At 40.6% G+C, this 16,674-nt stretch overlaps 1 protein-coding gene across 9 annotated transcripts in view; it reads right to left on the bottom strand.

The window, feature by feature from the left end:
- Window positions 1-16,674, bottom strand: part of lrp1bb (low density lipoprotein receptor-related protein 1Bb) — a 239,958-nt gene that overhangs the window by 45,828 nt on the left and 177,456 nt on the right. For all 9 annotated transcript variants that reach the window (XM_044217323.1, XM_044217319.1, XM_044217320.1 and 6 more), the window contains 14 exons: window positions 15,853-16,045; window positions 13,531-13,656; window positions 12,597-12,725; window positions 12,322-12,441; window positions 11,354-11,467; window positions 10,994-11,143; window positions 10,648-10,770; window positions 5,525-5,644; window positions 4,486-4,614; window positions 3,902-4,024; window positions 2,674-2,814; window positions 2,251-2,438; window positions 631-814; window positions 452-537 (listed from right to left, as the gene is read on the bottom strand). In XM_044217323.1, the coding sequence (XP_044073258.1) occupies window positions 452-537; window positions 631-814; window positions 2,251-2,438; window positions 2,674-2,814; window positions 3,902-4,024; window positions 4,486-4,614; window positions 5,525-5,644; window positions 10,648-10,770; window positions 10,994-11,143; window positions 11,354-11,467; window positions 12,322-12,441; window positions 12,597-12,725; window positions 13,531-13,656; window positions 15,853-16,045 (1,926 nt within the window). The remainder of the gene's footprint in view (window positions 1-451; window positions 538-630; window positions 815-2,250; window positions 2,439-2,673; window positions 2,815-3,901; window positions 4,025-4,485; window positions 4,615-5,524; window positions 5,645-10,647; window positions 10,771-10,993; window positions 11,144-11,353; window positions 11,468-12,321; window positions 12,442-12,596; window positions 12,726-13,530; window positions 13,657-15,852; window positions 16,046-16,674) is intronic.

Below are 16,674 nucleotides of genomic sequence, written 5' to 3'. Positions count from 1 at the left end.
GTAAAAAGACTGGAGCACACTGATTGATCTGCAGCAGACCGCACATTTTTCAACACTAGTATTTTTATTGAAGTCTGAAATACATCATTTCAGTCCCATTCTTTCTCAACATTATTGCCCACCATTTCTGCAATACAAAACATTGTATTCACAATTTAATTAGGTGTCACTTGCATTACCTTTTGATGCATTTTAACATAATTACACTGTGACAAAAATGTGTGTTTTCAAACAGCCATTTAAACCCATTCTTCCTCAATATATAGCTGACATACTGGGTTCAAGAGGCAGGGGAGATTCAAAATTAAACGCAAAAAGAGAACATGAAGGTAATTTGATTGACAATCTGTTGATGCTTCTTAGCAGTCAATCTAATAATGGTGAACACTCTTCCTCTACCCTGTGAAAATTGCACTACAGGCACAGTTGTGGTGATGTAGATTTCGCTTACCTGTTTCAAGATGGTGTAATTTGAGCCATCCACACTCAGCTTCCGGATCTCGTGGTGGTCCGCCATAATGAGAAAAGGCTCCTCAGCTTAAATGAGGAACATGCAGCGTTAGAAACCGGTGGGACTTAAAGTCACTCACTGAATTTCTGTAAGTTGAGAGATAAAAAAATCATGCTGACCTGACAGAGCCTTGCATGTATTGGGGTTGCGCTCCAAGGCCTCATAGCCATCCACACACAGGCACTTGTAGGAGCCATAAGTGTTGATGCAGCGCTGGCTACAAGGAAGGGTAGTGGAGCATTCGTCAATATCCACACAAGTCTTCCCATCATCCTTCAGGTAGAAACCAGGCCAGCATTTACACTGACGACATAAAAACACAATGAAAATGAGGAAAATGGTAGAGATTTGATCATGAATGCAGGAAATGAAAGAGTCTCAGTTCAGCTGTTCTGATGCTCCCACTTAGCTATTAAAAAGTGAATTATAAAACACATCATTCAAGTTTTATGTTCTGACTGGCTTAGGCATGTTTAAAAATCCTGAACATTTGAATTCTTTCTTTGTAAAATGCTTCATTGTGGCCATGTTATAAAAGCAGTGCACTTAAACAAGGTGTGCTTTTAAAGTAATTTTAGATCAATCTGTAATAACAGACAATATATTTCAGACTCAGTACCTTTTTCTCAAATGAATGCAGGTCAGCAATGAAAATGTATCAAAACCCTCACCCAACATATACAATGGAATCAAAGCCATGATATAGACATACTGTACCATGGCTCAAAAATTCCATTGCACTTCAGTAACTAGGCCCCCCAAAAAATAACCCAAAGTGCTTGTATCAGCTGCTCTGGACCCACTGCAAATCCCTTTCTTATCCAAAGTTATAACCTTGAGGGCCTTTCTGCTGATCTCCCTGTTCAGGCCACAAATGGATGAGTTAAGGGTCTGCACTGATGTCCTCTCTGTCCAGCTCTGCCCCTGACATGACAGGGAAGGGAGGTTTTCTGTGCTTTCAGCCACTTTTTTGATGCAGTGAGCACAGTCTTATGGATAAGTTGGAGAGGAAAATCCAGGGATGAAGGCATAAACTACGGCAGTCTGACAACAGTGATGGCCACCGGAACACTCCAGCAGACATGGCCTTGACCTGGATTCGACTCTAACATCACATGCCACCATTTCCAGGTACGGCACAAACCCAGACGCCCAGACAGTTGTTGGCATCATTAAACTCTCACACTCATAACTCTTACAGCGTTCAAGGTTATTTAAAAAGTGAGAGATTAAATGTATGTATACTCCCACCCATCTTTATGTTTAATGATGTGCAAAGTTAGGCTTGATTCATTAATGGTCATTCATCATTCATGTCTGCAGTGTTACTAATATAAGCTCCACATTTTACCTGCTACTAATGATGCTAGTGCTTAAAACAGAAGGTCAATAAGTTAAAATGTTAGACTGTAGTGATATACTTTAGACTTGATGCAAGTCACACTGTCTGAAATAGGACACATTATAGCTGTGACTCATATTTACAAATGGACACCCAATGTGCAGTAGGTTCACCAAGTTTGCATTTGGATGGGCACGTTTTGCTTTAGCACCAAACCTCAGTCACCATCTTATAGGTTGTTTTAAATATTTTTCCAATTGTTATATTTCCATTTGCAATTTTACTGCAGCCTTGTTTAAGCTTTTGCCGGTTTATTGATCAACCATAGCCAACAACTGATACTGAGGAGGAATGCACTGTTAGCAACTGAACCATGACTTGTCCACTAGTCACTTACCTTGTATCCCACAGGAAGATCTTGGCAGTCCTGTGTGCATCCACTGACTCGGCGGTTCAAGCATTCGTTCACATTACAGTTCTTCTCATCTGACCCGTCGCCACATTCATCTCTCCCATCACAGAGATTCCCCTCAGAGATGCAGCGTCCATTGGAGCACATGAAGAAGGAGCCATTGCACAAGCTTCCTGAAAAGAGCAAGACATGACAGTCACTGGCACAATGCCCTGTAATTTCTCAACAAAGTTGGGGAATGTTTTTGACCTGACAATGGATCTTGACAGATTAATTCCTTTCAAGAAAGCTCTGCTGGTTGTAGCAAATTTTGTTTCCGCCATATGTCCCCGCCAGTTTCCTGGGCGAGTAGTGCTGCTTGTGACACTGATGAAGAGATTCTAGCACGGAGCCAAACAGCAGTCTTACCTGCGGCCAGACATTTGAGGTTTAGAGGCAGTTCGTCAGAATGGTCGGGACAGTCTGCATGGCCATCACACTCCCACTGAGAGCTGAGAAGACAGCGGCCGTCCCCGCAGCGAAATTCCTCTGATCCACAGGAGCGATATACTGAAGAAAGAGAGATCCACTTTTTCATCAAGTTACACTTGGGCTTGACAGTGACACAGCTTTGGTTTAGACAGAATGAGTAGGATTTTGTTAAAAACAATGTATAGACTCATACAAAAATAATCCCTCTCAGTGATCCCTTATGACCCACTAGAAGTGTGTGGCGGTGTCAGTATCTGCAGAGATGCTGCCCTCTGCCTGTATTTTTTTAGTTTCTTATTAGTTTGCTGTGTTTCTGGGGTCAACCTTTGGGCAGTGGTGTGTAGCCCCCAGCCTGTTATTGGCTGGGGGCTAAACACTGAGGTCGGGACTTTATAAAAAAGTAGCAACATCACTGTCTCCAACTCTCCTCTGCTGTCTGTCTATGTGCAGGGCTGTGTGTCTGTTTGACCGAGGACGGGGCTGAGCTTCACTCACACACGGAGCAGACAGGATGAAGCCTGGCTTCGGCTGCATTCAATGTGGCTCCTTCCCACAGGGTTGTGCAGAGGTGTGGGCGATTTTTTTTTTGTGCTTTAGAACGTAACCGCCGTGAAACAATCAGAAAATCACGTCATTCCCTCTCTTTATTTATTCTCTTGCTCGCGCTCTCTCTCTGTCTCTCTCTTCACCTTCAAATGCTTAAAAAAGAAGACGTCTTTGCACACTTTATTTAATTAAAAATATTTATCAGTATAAACAATATAAAATCCTTTATATAGATAACCATTCCATCATTTGAAACAATGTTTTTGTATCTCGTAAGGTCCAGGGAATGCATTAACTGTAAAAAATTGTCTTCCAAATTAATTTTTTTCTATTTTAATGTGCTTATAATTAGTTTTTGCATGGCAAGTGTGGTCCCCTACTATGTTTGTTATCAAATTTTCACAATGTAAGGACTGTAAGGAATGTTTTAACTGGACTTAATTCTAGGCTGTCCTGACCTGTCTACTAAGAATGTGCAAACGTTCAAATGGTAAAAGTAAGAAAAGAGACGTCCACCATCGCTATATTAGGAAACTTGCCTAGTGCAGTTTTCAATGAGGCCGTATTCATATACTATTGGTGAATATGAAGAACAAGAGAGCAAGATAGATCTACTTGCCACATTCCACTGACTCATCAGACCCATCTCCACAGTCGTCATCATGGTCGCAGACGAATCGTTGGGGGATGCATGCTTTGTTGTGGCAGCGAAACGAGCTGTCATCACATGTGTTGTTGGGTGCTAATGCATGAAAAGAAGTTGGTTCAAGGCTTTATCAATGGATAAACATTTTTTTCTACACATGGCATGCAATATGTATAAAACATCAACATTAGTAAGCCTTATACTACTCCACTCGTCTCTGTGTTTTCTAATAGCTTTTCTGTTGTTTAGTAAGTTTGAATCAAAGTAGAAACAATAAAGTTTCAGATAAATGGTCCAGTACCAATTGGTGGAAGGCATTCCAGACTACACCATTTAGAGAAGGCTGCAATTAAGTAAAAACTTCCACTGTTCACTACTTTTTCTTCGTTTTCTTTTCCTTGCTTGAAATAAAACTTGCACAGGGATTTACAGTAGGTGTTGGTGGTTTCATTTTCTATGAGATAATCTAAAATTATACAAGGACAATAATGTGTAAACAAGCAATGATTTCTTTTATAATTGCAGGGAGCTATTCAATGTGTTGAACTAGAGTTTACCGCAGCCAGCTGCAGAAAGTTCATCACTCCCGTCAGGGCAGTCCCTTTCGCCATCACAGAGCCAGCGTTTCGGAACACAGGCATACGACCCAGGGCAGCTGAACAGCCCTGGAGCACATGTCACTGAGCCTGAGAAGAAAACAGGACCACATGCTCTACTTTCAAAAGCCAAAAAATACAATGGATCAAATGCACCACAGAGAAGAATGAGTACAAAGGGTGCTGAACTGAAGCAGATGTATTTTGTTAGGCTGGTACCTTCAGTTGTCAGTGAACACTTACCACTAATTCCTATAAATTAAAGCACTTGTTCTGCCTTTATAGGAGATATCAGACCACATTAGAACTAAGAAAATAAAGGTTGTGGTTATGGTTTTGAACTGATACCCCTTTATGACCTAAACAAACTCACATTTTCATTGTGCAGTGGTTCCCCTGATGCAAGTTAACAAATAATGACTGTGAGTAACAATTATTTACTTGAATTCTGTAAGTCATCAATACTCTCCTTTATCTTAGAACTGCCCTTTAAAGAAAAAGAGAACAATAGAAAAATCTGTCTGCACTGAGAAACAAAGGTAAGTACAGTAGTTCAATTAGGCATGTACTGTATAGCTGAAACTCATATCTTGTTTTTGACAAGAATTGCGCCTGGGAAACCTTTAGGCAAGTTCATTAATATTTCCTCGACACTCCATTACAAACCAATTACACAACCAATGTTCACAGCAATTCTAGTCTCTTTATTGTGGTTGGATTCTTTTTATTTTATTGTAGAATTCATTACACACACATCTCATTTGCCCATTGAAATAGTCGTGCCTCTTGGGCCCCAGTGATGAAAAATCTATTTGCCTCAGTGCCCACTCGAATCATCAGAAATGCCTGTGCTCTCTTTTGCTGTCTCATTAAGATTATTTCATTTCTGTCCATTCACCTCCAGCTCTGCTAGGAGAACACATGGAGCTGTCACATGTAATATAGCGGATGTGACCTTTTATACCAACAGATTCCTCATGACATCTGAAAGGGCACTAACCGCATATCTGCACACTCTCGTCAAGGCCATCCTCACAGTCGTTCTCCCCATCACACAGCCATTGTTTGGCAATGCACTTGTTCTTTGAGCAAGCGAACTGGTTCCACAAGCATGACGAGTCTGCAGAGGGCAGTGGGAAAGGAATTTCAATGCCTTTAATCAAACAAAGTGAGGAGGAAACAACAACAAAAGCGGCATACCGTATAGAAAGGGCAACAGGATTTTAATCAAAACACAAGTGGGCTGGCTTCTCTTTGACCCTGGGCTTCCTTGTTTTCCTCTGTAGTTGTATGAGTGTAGCTGCCACACATAGGACTGTAAATATATTTTTTTCCTTTTCTCTCACAAAAGAAAACATTTTGAATGCTCCCGGTTTCTGTGCAGGAAAATAAAAACATCAACTGAACACAAAACAAGTGTCTAGATTAAATATCTTATCAATATCAAAGCACGTAAGTATTAATTATTAAGATATATTTTCTCTTTTATTTGAAAAGAAACAAGGCTGCTAGGGGTGACAAGAAAGACAAAGACAAGTCAGAGAACACTCTGCTGATCACTGTGTAAAAGCTATTGTGTAAAATGTGGATATATTCATAATCTGTGCTGAGTTTGTGTCACTGAGCCATCCACTCTCCCTGGGGAGTTGTTCTGTGGTCTCTTTCTCTCAGATGTCAGGCCTGGCAAAGTCTGCCAGAGCTCTGAGGAGATGTTGAGAGAAGGAAGGGGGGTGTGTGCTCCAGGTCACACCACAGTACAAGGAATTATGGATCCTACAGAGGATGGGGGGTCTCTCACACTGCATTGCTTTCCTTCCTGTCAGACTTTGTGCATCACACCAGTGTTACGTGCCCTGATACGACAATGTAAGATAAGGATGAGATAAACTTTAAATGGCTAAATCTGGAAACTGTGATTATCCAGACTTTCCATACATGATACAAAATCTGCACTTCAAACGCGAACAGCTGCTTCAAGTGTATAACAAAATAGCAGGTCTACAGCACATTAAATGTATCCAAGACAGTCTTTCATGCCTCGTTTTCAATAGTGCTTCGCACAGTAGAAAAGCGCATTATGCATTGTGAAGTGACAAATGACTATTTCAACTAATCAGATGTAGAATTTGAAATTTCTGAAATGTAATGACATTTTCCCCAAACCACTTTGCCTTTGCAGTCAGATTATCAGTGGCTGGAGCTATATATATGATAATTAACTCAGAGGAATGGGAATATTGTCTGTTTGTCCTGAAAAAGCTATTCAGAACTTCCCAAAGCATTCTAATCAGTTCTGATATAAGCACATTTGAAGCATGGGATGTTATCATTTCAAACAGGCACAAATGACATTTTTAGATTAAGGAATGGAAATGGTCTTCATGTGTTATGCATCTCTCTAACAACATTATGGCCAATTTACAAAATAAGTCAGATAACTCGAAGAGCATCAAATATTAAAACTGGATTGCACTGAACTGCCTTCCTCTATCTGTTGCAACTGAAATGTGAACAAAGGTGCTACTTAATTATACAGGAAGAGTAAACCTGACTAGTAAAAGATCTGCAACATCTAAGTGTTGGGACTTCACAGATGAATTCATTAATTTGTGTGATTTTTAACTGAACTTTCATTAGGAGACTGCGTGCTCTTTTATTTTGCAAAATCCCTAGAGCATTTGAACTCAGCATCACCAAAATCCCAAGAGCATTGAACGCAGCCTTACAGCGGCCATTGGTCAGTCTGACCTGTGACCCGGATGTCACCAGGTCAATAAAAGGGGTCAGTGGTCATTTGTTCTCTCACTTTCTCTGCTCCTCGCTCAACGCCCGGAACTGGGGAAGTCTGCTTGGAGCAGACCTACCAAAGAAGGACAACGGTTTAGGTTGCAACACAGGCGCCTGCCTTCCTTCAGAAGTGAACTCTGATCTTACAGCAGCAACGCGAGGGACTGCTAGATCTCTGCAACAAAGTTTAGCACCAACGGGAGGACAACAGACCGGGTTCCACCCATCTGCATAAACGGACACTGCACAGCAAAAGACTACATTGGACTGCAATTCTTCCCTGCCTGGCCCGTACACAACCGACACGTCCAAAGCTTCCTCTCTTTCCCTCCCACGGAGAGGAACTGCACACGCTTTCTTGTTTCTGATCACGTGTGGTCGTGCACGCGAGACATACGGAGGCAGAACAAAGAAACACACACACATTCTTTTGTTTGACACCATCTTAGATCCAAGAAGCCATCTTGGACACAGAAACGAGCACACACACACACACACACACACACACACACACACACACACACACACACACACACACACACACACAGCCCTTTGTTCTCTAGTTAGTGTATTTAGAGTTAGTCTTCATATTGTGTGTTTTTGCTTTATCTTTTAATAAATGCTTGTGTATTATTATAATGGTTTCTTTAATGTTTCACAAGAGTGAGTAATTTGCCAACCTCTTTTATGTTGAATCCTTCAACCTACTAACTATTGATGGTAATTCTAGTTATAGTTATTAATTTAATAATTAATCTGAGTTCCGAATTGATAGTTTACTGTATTATATGAGACTCAATCAATTAATTGGCTATCATTTCTCTTCACTAAGAAGAATGGTGCCCCTGAGGACTTTATTCATTAAAGTTATTATTTATGATTATCCTTGATAATTCTGACAGCCATAATAATTTTTATCACACCTACACAAGTGGGTGCCCCCCTTTAACCACTGTAATCCCAACATTAGTCAAACACTATCAAAGGCAAAGACATGTAAATTCTAGGGTCACATTTTATTTGTGTTGTTCTTCTTGAAATTATCCTTCTGTCACCAGTCCCAAACTACAACGGTCTGGCTGGTTTGAAGGCAAAATTAAACACACATAAACATGAGTCTATAGCCATGCTAGTAGCTCTGTGAGGCTGTACTTAAGCACAGAGATGCTTTTAGCTAAATGCTAATGTCAGCATGCTAACATGCTCATAATGGTAATGTTAACATGCCTATGTTTAGCAGGTATAATGTTTGACATGGTCACCACTTAGTTTATTGTGGTTCCATGCTAATTAACATTAAACACAAAGTACAGCTGAGGCTGATGGGAATTATTTTTGGAGGTATTTGGTCATAAACCAAAATATTGGACAAAATTGGTCTGACCTGATGATTGCGTTAGATGACAAGTTAAGGGATCAACAAAATTTAATTTCATGGCAATCCATCCAATATTTGTCAGGAGATTTCACTCAGAACCGCAAATGTCAACCTCATGGTGTCACTAGATAAAAAGGGATCACCGAGGCCAGTAGGCTACATCTCCTGGGAACCCTGAATGTCTGTACAACATTTTGTGCTGCATAAGTGAAAATTTTGACCTGCTGGTCAAAGGTAAAGGGATCACCAAAAATTCATCATTTGGGACCATGGACATCGGTACTAAACTGTATAGCAATCCTAAAAACGACTTAAAACGATAAATGTCAACTTCATGGTGGTGCTAGATGAAAAGTCAGTGGATCATCAAAGTCATTAGAATTCATCCTCTGGGTAACATAAATGAACAAAATTGAATCTCAATCCATCCAATAGTTGTTCAGTCTGGATTAAAGTGGTTGACTGACCGACAGACAGACAAAGCCATCCGTAGAGCCTAGCGGTGGCTCTAGATAGTATCACAGATAGCAAAAAAGTTGAACAGGGATGCAACAGAATTCCTCATTGTGTGTGTGGAATGGGATGTGTTTGGTGTTGATAATTGCAACTTGCAATAGTTACATATCTCTTACCTCACAGAGAATGCAATGCTATAATCCTCCAGGTCTGCACACAGATGACAGCAATAACTGCTGACTGCTTTATGACTTCTTACACTTTAATAGGCTAGACCATACAGTCTATGGGCTAGACAATACAATAGGCTGACAACTCAATACAGGCAGCTCATCTCTTTGCTCAGGAGATTATGAGCCCTTCTCATAATCTCCTGAGCAAAAAGATGCAGCAATGATGCACAAGAGTGAGGTCCAGAATAACTTAACTCTGCGCCTCGGAGACATTTTTTATCCAATGTCCAATCAGGCAGTGATGTTCAGCAGATAATGTTGTGGAAAGTAACACTAGCAGACACGGTGGTGTCCACAGGCGACTGAACATCAATGACCGGGGTTTGAACATGGCTGGTGTTGGTTTAAGACTGAATGGTAAAAATGAAATGTTACAGACATACAAAAAAAATACAATTAACAATCGTTTTTTCAAGCTAATCACCTTGTGCATGTGTGTGACAGTGATGAAGCTTAACAGCTACTCTGACCACCTACATTAAAGCACCCAGCACATTTTGCTTTGATGTCAAAAGCAATGACATGTGAATGGGTATGTGTACAAGCTATTGGTTTTGAGGGCAAATTATTAATCCATACCATGATTTCATTATGGTCTTCCTGTTTAATTGGAGAGATCTTGCCTTTGTTATGGTAGGTTCTGCATACATTAGCATGGATCAAAGCATAAGTACGAATGCTCTTGCTGCCTCTGGTGAGGGAAGCAGAGGAGTGGCATTGTAATGTGTAATCCTTTCATATGTCGCTGCTTTCTACTGAAGCCACACTTCCATCTTCAGTATAAACGTTTCAGTGACTGATGGCTCATTAATTAATTGTTACACTGGAAGTGCTGTACATTATAATTCAAAGAGAGAAGGAGAAAAACTTGTGTCCTAAACAGCCTCATTCTCGATTCAGGGTCGGAATTAGACTTTCAAACAAGCAGCAACACCCACATGAGAAATCTCAAACACGCAATAAGGGGGAGCAAAACAAAGTGAAGAGAAATTGCCTCATGGCATGACAAACAATCATCTCCTGTCTTTCTGTCTCCTCCTTATGTATATACTGTGTGAAATATTTGTTGCAGGCCTGGATCTATTTAAATGACAAAAACATTACAACAAATAGCTTCTTGTTAATGGAAAATAAATATACTTCCAACCACCAACAGTGTTGTGCACAGAAACCAGATACCTCATCTATTTCTACCCGTTAGAAAACAAAACATAATTTCAGTTTATTGTGTAGAAGCTCTTTCATGAGAGGTAAGATTTGTCGGTTTACCACACTGGAATTCATCTGCTCCGTCTTCGCAGTCTTTTTGGCCGTCGCACAGCCACACGCTGGAGATACAGTTCCCACTTGGACAAGCAAAGTGGCCTTCCTCGCACTTCTGCCCATGGGAAACTAGGATGAAAAACAAAACCAAGTCAGTCCTCTGAGCATTAGCAATGACTGAGGTCATTATATTTTCCAAAGCTCTCTCTGAATCTCTTATTCCACTGTCATAATCATCTCTGAAAATGAGATCTGTCTTAAGTCTTTTCTAATTGAAGCTGGTTTCCTTAATCTGTCTGTGAATGCACACGCACAATGTGTGTCTTTGTGTGTGATTGTGATGGGTGCTCACCTTGGCAGCTGGTCTCGTCAGCATAGTCTCCACAGTCGTTTGCACCATCGCAGATCCATGAGGGGTGGATGCACAGTGAGGTGGAGTTGCAGCTGATGAAATCTTTTTCTTTCACCCCCAGCTTGTAAAATTGAGAGCAGTCGGTGTGATCTGAATACAAAAGACAGCAACACAATAACTGTCTTGTCACAATGGAAGTAATGGTGGAGGTAAGGGTGAGAGGGGCAGTTCTCAATCTGACCCAAGAGACAAGCACAGATTTAAGTTACTGGATCCATCTGATCTGCTACAGGTAGAGCTGTGCGTTTGCATTTTCGTTTTAGGGTACCTGCAATGCAAATCACAGGCTAAAGGACTTACTGCAGCTTTTTTCATCTGAGGCATCGGCACAGTCAATGACCTGGTTACACCAGGCTGAGCTAGGTACACAGCTCCCATCCTTGCACGATGATTCTGATGAGCCACATGTGACATCTGGGGGAGAGAATTAGCATTTCAAAAAGATAACAGAACAGAAACAGCACTCAGAAACAGTTACAGGTGCAGCTCACAACAATACTTAGAACCTCTTTCTGGGGGTGGTTAAAATTAGCTCCGGGTTGCAAACTGCCAGACAGAAAAAGGTTTGTGATGAGTTGCAGTATTTGTGCAGTTGAACTACCTGTGCTAAGAAAAAGGGCCTGGATGTCATGACCCTCTTAGTGCTGTGCAAGAGCAAATCACACTTAATATGCAAGAGCGGCATCTTGATTTTGTTGTTCATTTACTACTGCACAATGGCTCAGGCGATTTTAGCTCTCTGCATTATATTATCGATATATAACTTATATAATACTATAATTAAATGTAATGTTAATAGATAAAGGTATTGTTGATGTCCCATTAAAATGCAGGGCTGAGGATGACACACCCTAATGAGATAACCTCCTTCCTGAAATCCCAGACTGCTGAGTTGGAAGGTCTGCATTAATACTCAATCAGCTTGGAACAGTATTCCTCTATATTTTCTCACTATAGTCCAATTAGAGGAGGGAAATAAACACGACTGTACTTTTTACTGGATTATTTCACCATCAAGGTCAAAACAAAATCAGTCTGGCCACATTGAAGGGACACAATTTTCCATGCTCTCAAAAGCAGCTTTCAAGGGTGTGGATTGGGAGCCTCTTTGAATTTGTGCACTCTTTATGATCTTGGGGCTCATTAGACAGTGAAGGCTTAGCACAGCATGTGGCCTAGTGTGCTGTATTAAGTAAGCATTGGTGTGGCTGGATTCTGCGCTCAGAGGCAGGACGGACTGAACAGGAGATCAAACGGCTGTGACTCACTGCTGCAGAAAGCTTCATCAGAGTTATCCCCACAGTCATCGATCCCGTCACAGAAACGACTGTTGGCCACACACCGTTGGTTGTAGCAGGGCCTGAAACCCTTCCGACAGCTCCTGTTGACTGAACCCAGTAAAATTCATAAATATGTTAGAAATTACCAAATACAGCAATCAACAGGTGTTTTTATTAGCAATTATTTCTACAAGAATTCTAAATCAAACCAACATATTTTTCGGATACTCTTGCTTCAGACAGAGTAGTGAAGTGTTTCTTACCACAGTATTGCATCTTCTCGTCTGATTTATCTTTGCAGTGGGCTATTCCGTCACAGGTTAGCTGGTAGTTTATGCACTCGCCATTCCCACACTCAAATTCAGTGTGGGTGTTGCAGGAGGAATTTTCTGCTGCAGAAGAACACGATGAAGGTGATGATCTATAACTGTCAAAATCTCAAAGCTCAGCAGTGTATATTGAACAAACTTCATACATACAGGTGAACTAAGAGGAAACATTTCAATGCATTCTATTGAGAACACACTTACTCAACATTTGTAAATGTCATAACTGCATTCAACTGGTAGCTAATTCTCATTTGATCTAGTACACTGATTTAATGATGAATGTCAACAATGTACTTTTCGTGATTTTAGACATCAGGCATAAATTAAAACTTCTTGTTGCTCTAGTAATGAGTGGAAACAGGGTGTGGTAGACAGCCCGTTGTCCTCTACCATGACATCCAGGCTACCATCCTGCTCTTCTGAGTCACTTGCCATGTTTAGTCTGGCCAAACTTCCCTCGTTGGAACAGCTCCTCTCAACTTATGGTCTATCATTTCACATTCAACCAGCAACGTGTCAAATTAGGGCACAAGACACCATCAAAATGCTTTTGTCTTGTGACTTTAAGCAACCAAACTTGCTGCTTAGTCAAAGAAGACGAGACAGCAGCTGTTCCTGTTTATGTGTGGTTATGTACAAAGATATCAAAGGTTCATGTAAACACCACAAATAAAATCTCAACCAGAATGGACCTCCAGTATGGACAGAAGCCAGGTTACCCTATGCATATTAATGTAAACAATGACTCTTTTTAAAATAACTAATCTATAAAGAGTGCCATTACAATCACTATCTGGTACTAAAAACGTTCCAAGGGTCAGCATTCGTGGACTCAGCATAATTAAATCTGAAGCTCCTCAAGACTTACACACGCATCTGTTGTCGTCTAACAGCACACGTTCTCCACGGCAAGTGCAATTGACCCTCCCATATGGGGTCAGGAGACAAAGGTCACCGCAGCCTCCATTCATGTGTCGGCATGGGGACAGCTCACCTTCAGTAACAATCAAACAAAACTGATTAGACCGTCAGAAGCATTTAAAGGACAAATCTCCCAGTGAAACACACTCTCTTTTAGATGTCAGCCATCTGAAATGTTTAGTAAATTCATGGAGTTATCTTCTGAGGAAGCATTGTGACTTACCTTTCTGCCAGACACACTTAGCTTCAGCCTTCCTTGTCTACTGTATTATTAAGAGATATTCAACATACATTTTAAAAATCCCATGGGAAGTTGGCACAGAATTTGGATTCTCTGCTTACCATAGGTTGCCCCTAAATGGTTGGTAAATCTAGAAAAGGAGCTCTTGCTTGTTGAGTCTGAGGGCCTGACACCAAACCTGATCTTTACTGTTAATGGGTGAGATAGCAGATATAAATTTTCTTATGTAAAATTAAATTACAGATGAGGTCTTGATGTGAAATGCTATGGCATGACATTGTTGGTTATTGCAGTTACTTACAGGAATAAGATGCTACACTTACATTTTGTTTTAATCTTAAGGATCATCAGGGGTCAACATATGAATAAAAGGGCAGTTCTGTTAATACTGACTACTATCCTCACTGACAGGTAGCACATGTATTATAATGCTGCACATTTTCAATTCAAGTCAATGTTTATTTATGTAGCAAAATATCACAAATCACAAATTTGCCTCAAGGGGCTTTTCAGTCTGTACAGCATTTGACAGCCTCTATCTTTAGACCCTTGTGTTTCTCTGCCTGGGGTGCTATGTGAAAAAGCTGTGTGTAGCTCTGTGGGAATCATGTATTGCACTAAACTGCATGACCAAACTGCAGACATAACCCATGAAAGAAAATGTAAGTGAAAGGAAATGTAAGTACTTGTCTAGTCCTGAGTAAAAATGTAGAAAAGAAGCTGAGCAACGAGAGATGTAGTATCAAGTGCAAGTGTTCAGAGACATGTGTGTCCATTGGAGACCCTCTGTTATTACCAGCCCTCAAGCCATGAGTATTTTATTCATGAGAGAAGAAACGGTTCCTCTGTTTTGCAGCTCAGGTAAACCATCTGTATGATTATTTATAGTGAGGATATTCATGACAAAGAAAACGCAATAAGAGGTTAATAATGTAAAGACCAAAAAGGATAAACTGATTATCCGATCCGCCATTGCTGGTCACTGCACATTATGCCGTAGACTTGCAGCTGTACCCATGCAGGTCATAGGATGTGATTATTTCCCCTAAAGTAGGAACAACGTGGCTCTCGGCAACCAGTGGGACACACTTAAGCCCATTTCCCTTTGTCCTACTTGGAAATTAAACTTTATATGAGACTTTAGAGACTCCCTTTACAACATAGGCTACTTTTTTATTAATTACCTCTGAAACTTAGGTTTCTAGCCATTCTAAATAAGACCACTTTCATTTATCATTCTCGCTGTTTTTGTACATCAAAATGAGGAGCCCTTTTAAAATATTTTGCTTTTAGTTAGTAGAGCCTATATGATATACCAGTGGGCCGATATTATCCGCCAATGTTGGCTGATCACAGATAGATCCTATCTGTGTAGAATATTTGATTTCTGACATTGACATAATATATTTTTTATTATGATTTCATTAAGTTTACATCAGTTTACTGTTCAAAATTAACTTATTTTTTTAAATGTACCTTGACTCATCTTCAACAATAAAGTTGTTCAACTGTATATAAAGAATTGTGTAAATGTCCTGCCTCAGTGCATGTCCTTGATCACAAATGATCAAAACCAACTTTAAGAAATCCTTGCCAAAACACTTTAAGCTAAGTTATTGTAAAAAACAGAATATCAGCAGATATATTGTTACCAAATTTAAAAAATTGGTATTGGCCTCAAATAGCCAGAATGGGTCAGACTATATTACTTCCTGTTCCTGTTGTAGCAATGAAAAAATGTTAAGCCAGTGGGGTAGGAAACTTTATGCAGGCCAAGTGCATGCAAACTGTAGGAGTGGCACAGATAAGCGCAGTGTCCTCTAATATTCTCATTTTGCTACAGTAAAAAATGCATACAGCAACATATTTATTTTGGTCTATTGTCCTAAACCACACTAACATAATGAATATGCACATGTATAAACTCCTGCCCACAAGCACGCACACATGAACACCAGGCACCTGCAAACATATAATACACTAATATTTGCAGACACAACACTGCATGGTTGGTTTTTAAATACTCACAGTTGTTTGTGTCCCTGGCCACAGCTATGATTCCCATTGGTTGATGGGGTATATCTGCTCGGAGTACCTTGGTGTCACCGCCCGTGTACTTGTTGGATCGCAGCACAGACCTGCGGGCCCAGTCTGACCAGTAGATGAATTCTGCATAGATGGCGAGCCCATAGAAGTTTCCGGGTCCTGATTTAACTATGACCTAAACATTGTGGAGCAAAGCACTCATGTTAGGACTGCTTTCCATCATGCTTTTCAAATTTAAGGCTTGTGCTGTCAAATGCTGCTCTGGTACTAGCACATTTACAGTATATGTGGATCATTCTATATGCCAGAATAGATGATATAACTATTACAAAAGGGCTACTCATACACTTCATACTGTCAATATTTGCACTACCATCTACAAACCAATAACTATTTTCAAGATCTGGCTGGAGAAAGCATGGACAGAATTTTGAGTGCAACCCTAGGAATAAATGTGGAGAATAATGTTTCGACTCATTAATCAAAACATCACCCCCGCCACCCACATGACTGCTTAACCCAGATGTTGGGGGAGTAAATGACAGTGTCATTGGCAGGGAGGCAGGAATCCATCAGACGCCTCCTTGTAGGACTCTTCAGTTTTGTGTATATGTATGTATGTGTGATGTGTGTGTGTGTGTGTGTGTGTGTGTGTGTGAGGGGGGGGGGGTGCTCTGCAGCTCTGTAGTTAGCCATTAGTGGGACAGGCTTGTAAGCAGCATCACATTAGCCCTGTGCCATACTGGGATTAATAGGACAGGTGTTGATTAAAGGAGCCCAGCGTGTGGAAGCAACAACTGGCCA

This window comes from Siniperca chuatsi, linkage group LG12 (assembly GCF_020085105.1).
Source record: "Siniperca chuatsi isolate FFG_IHB_CAS linkage group LG12, ASM2008510v1, whole genome shotgun sequence".
Taxonomy (NCBI): Eukaryota; Metazoa; Chordata; class Actinopteri; order Centrarchiformes; family Sinipercidae; genus Siniperca; species Siniperca chuatsi.
This window is presented reverse-complemented; position numbering and strand designations above follow the sequence as displayed.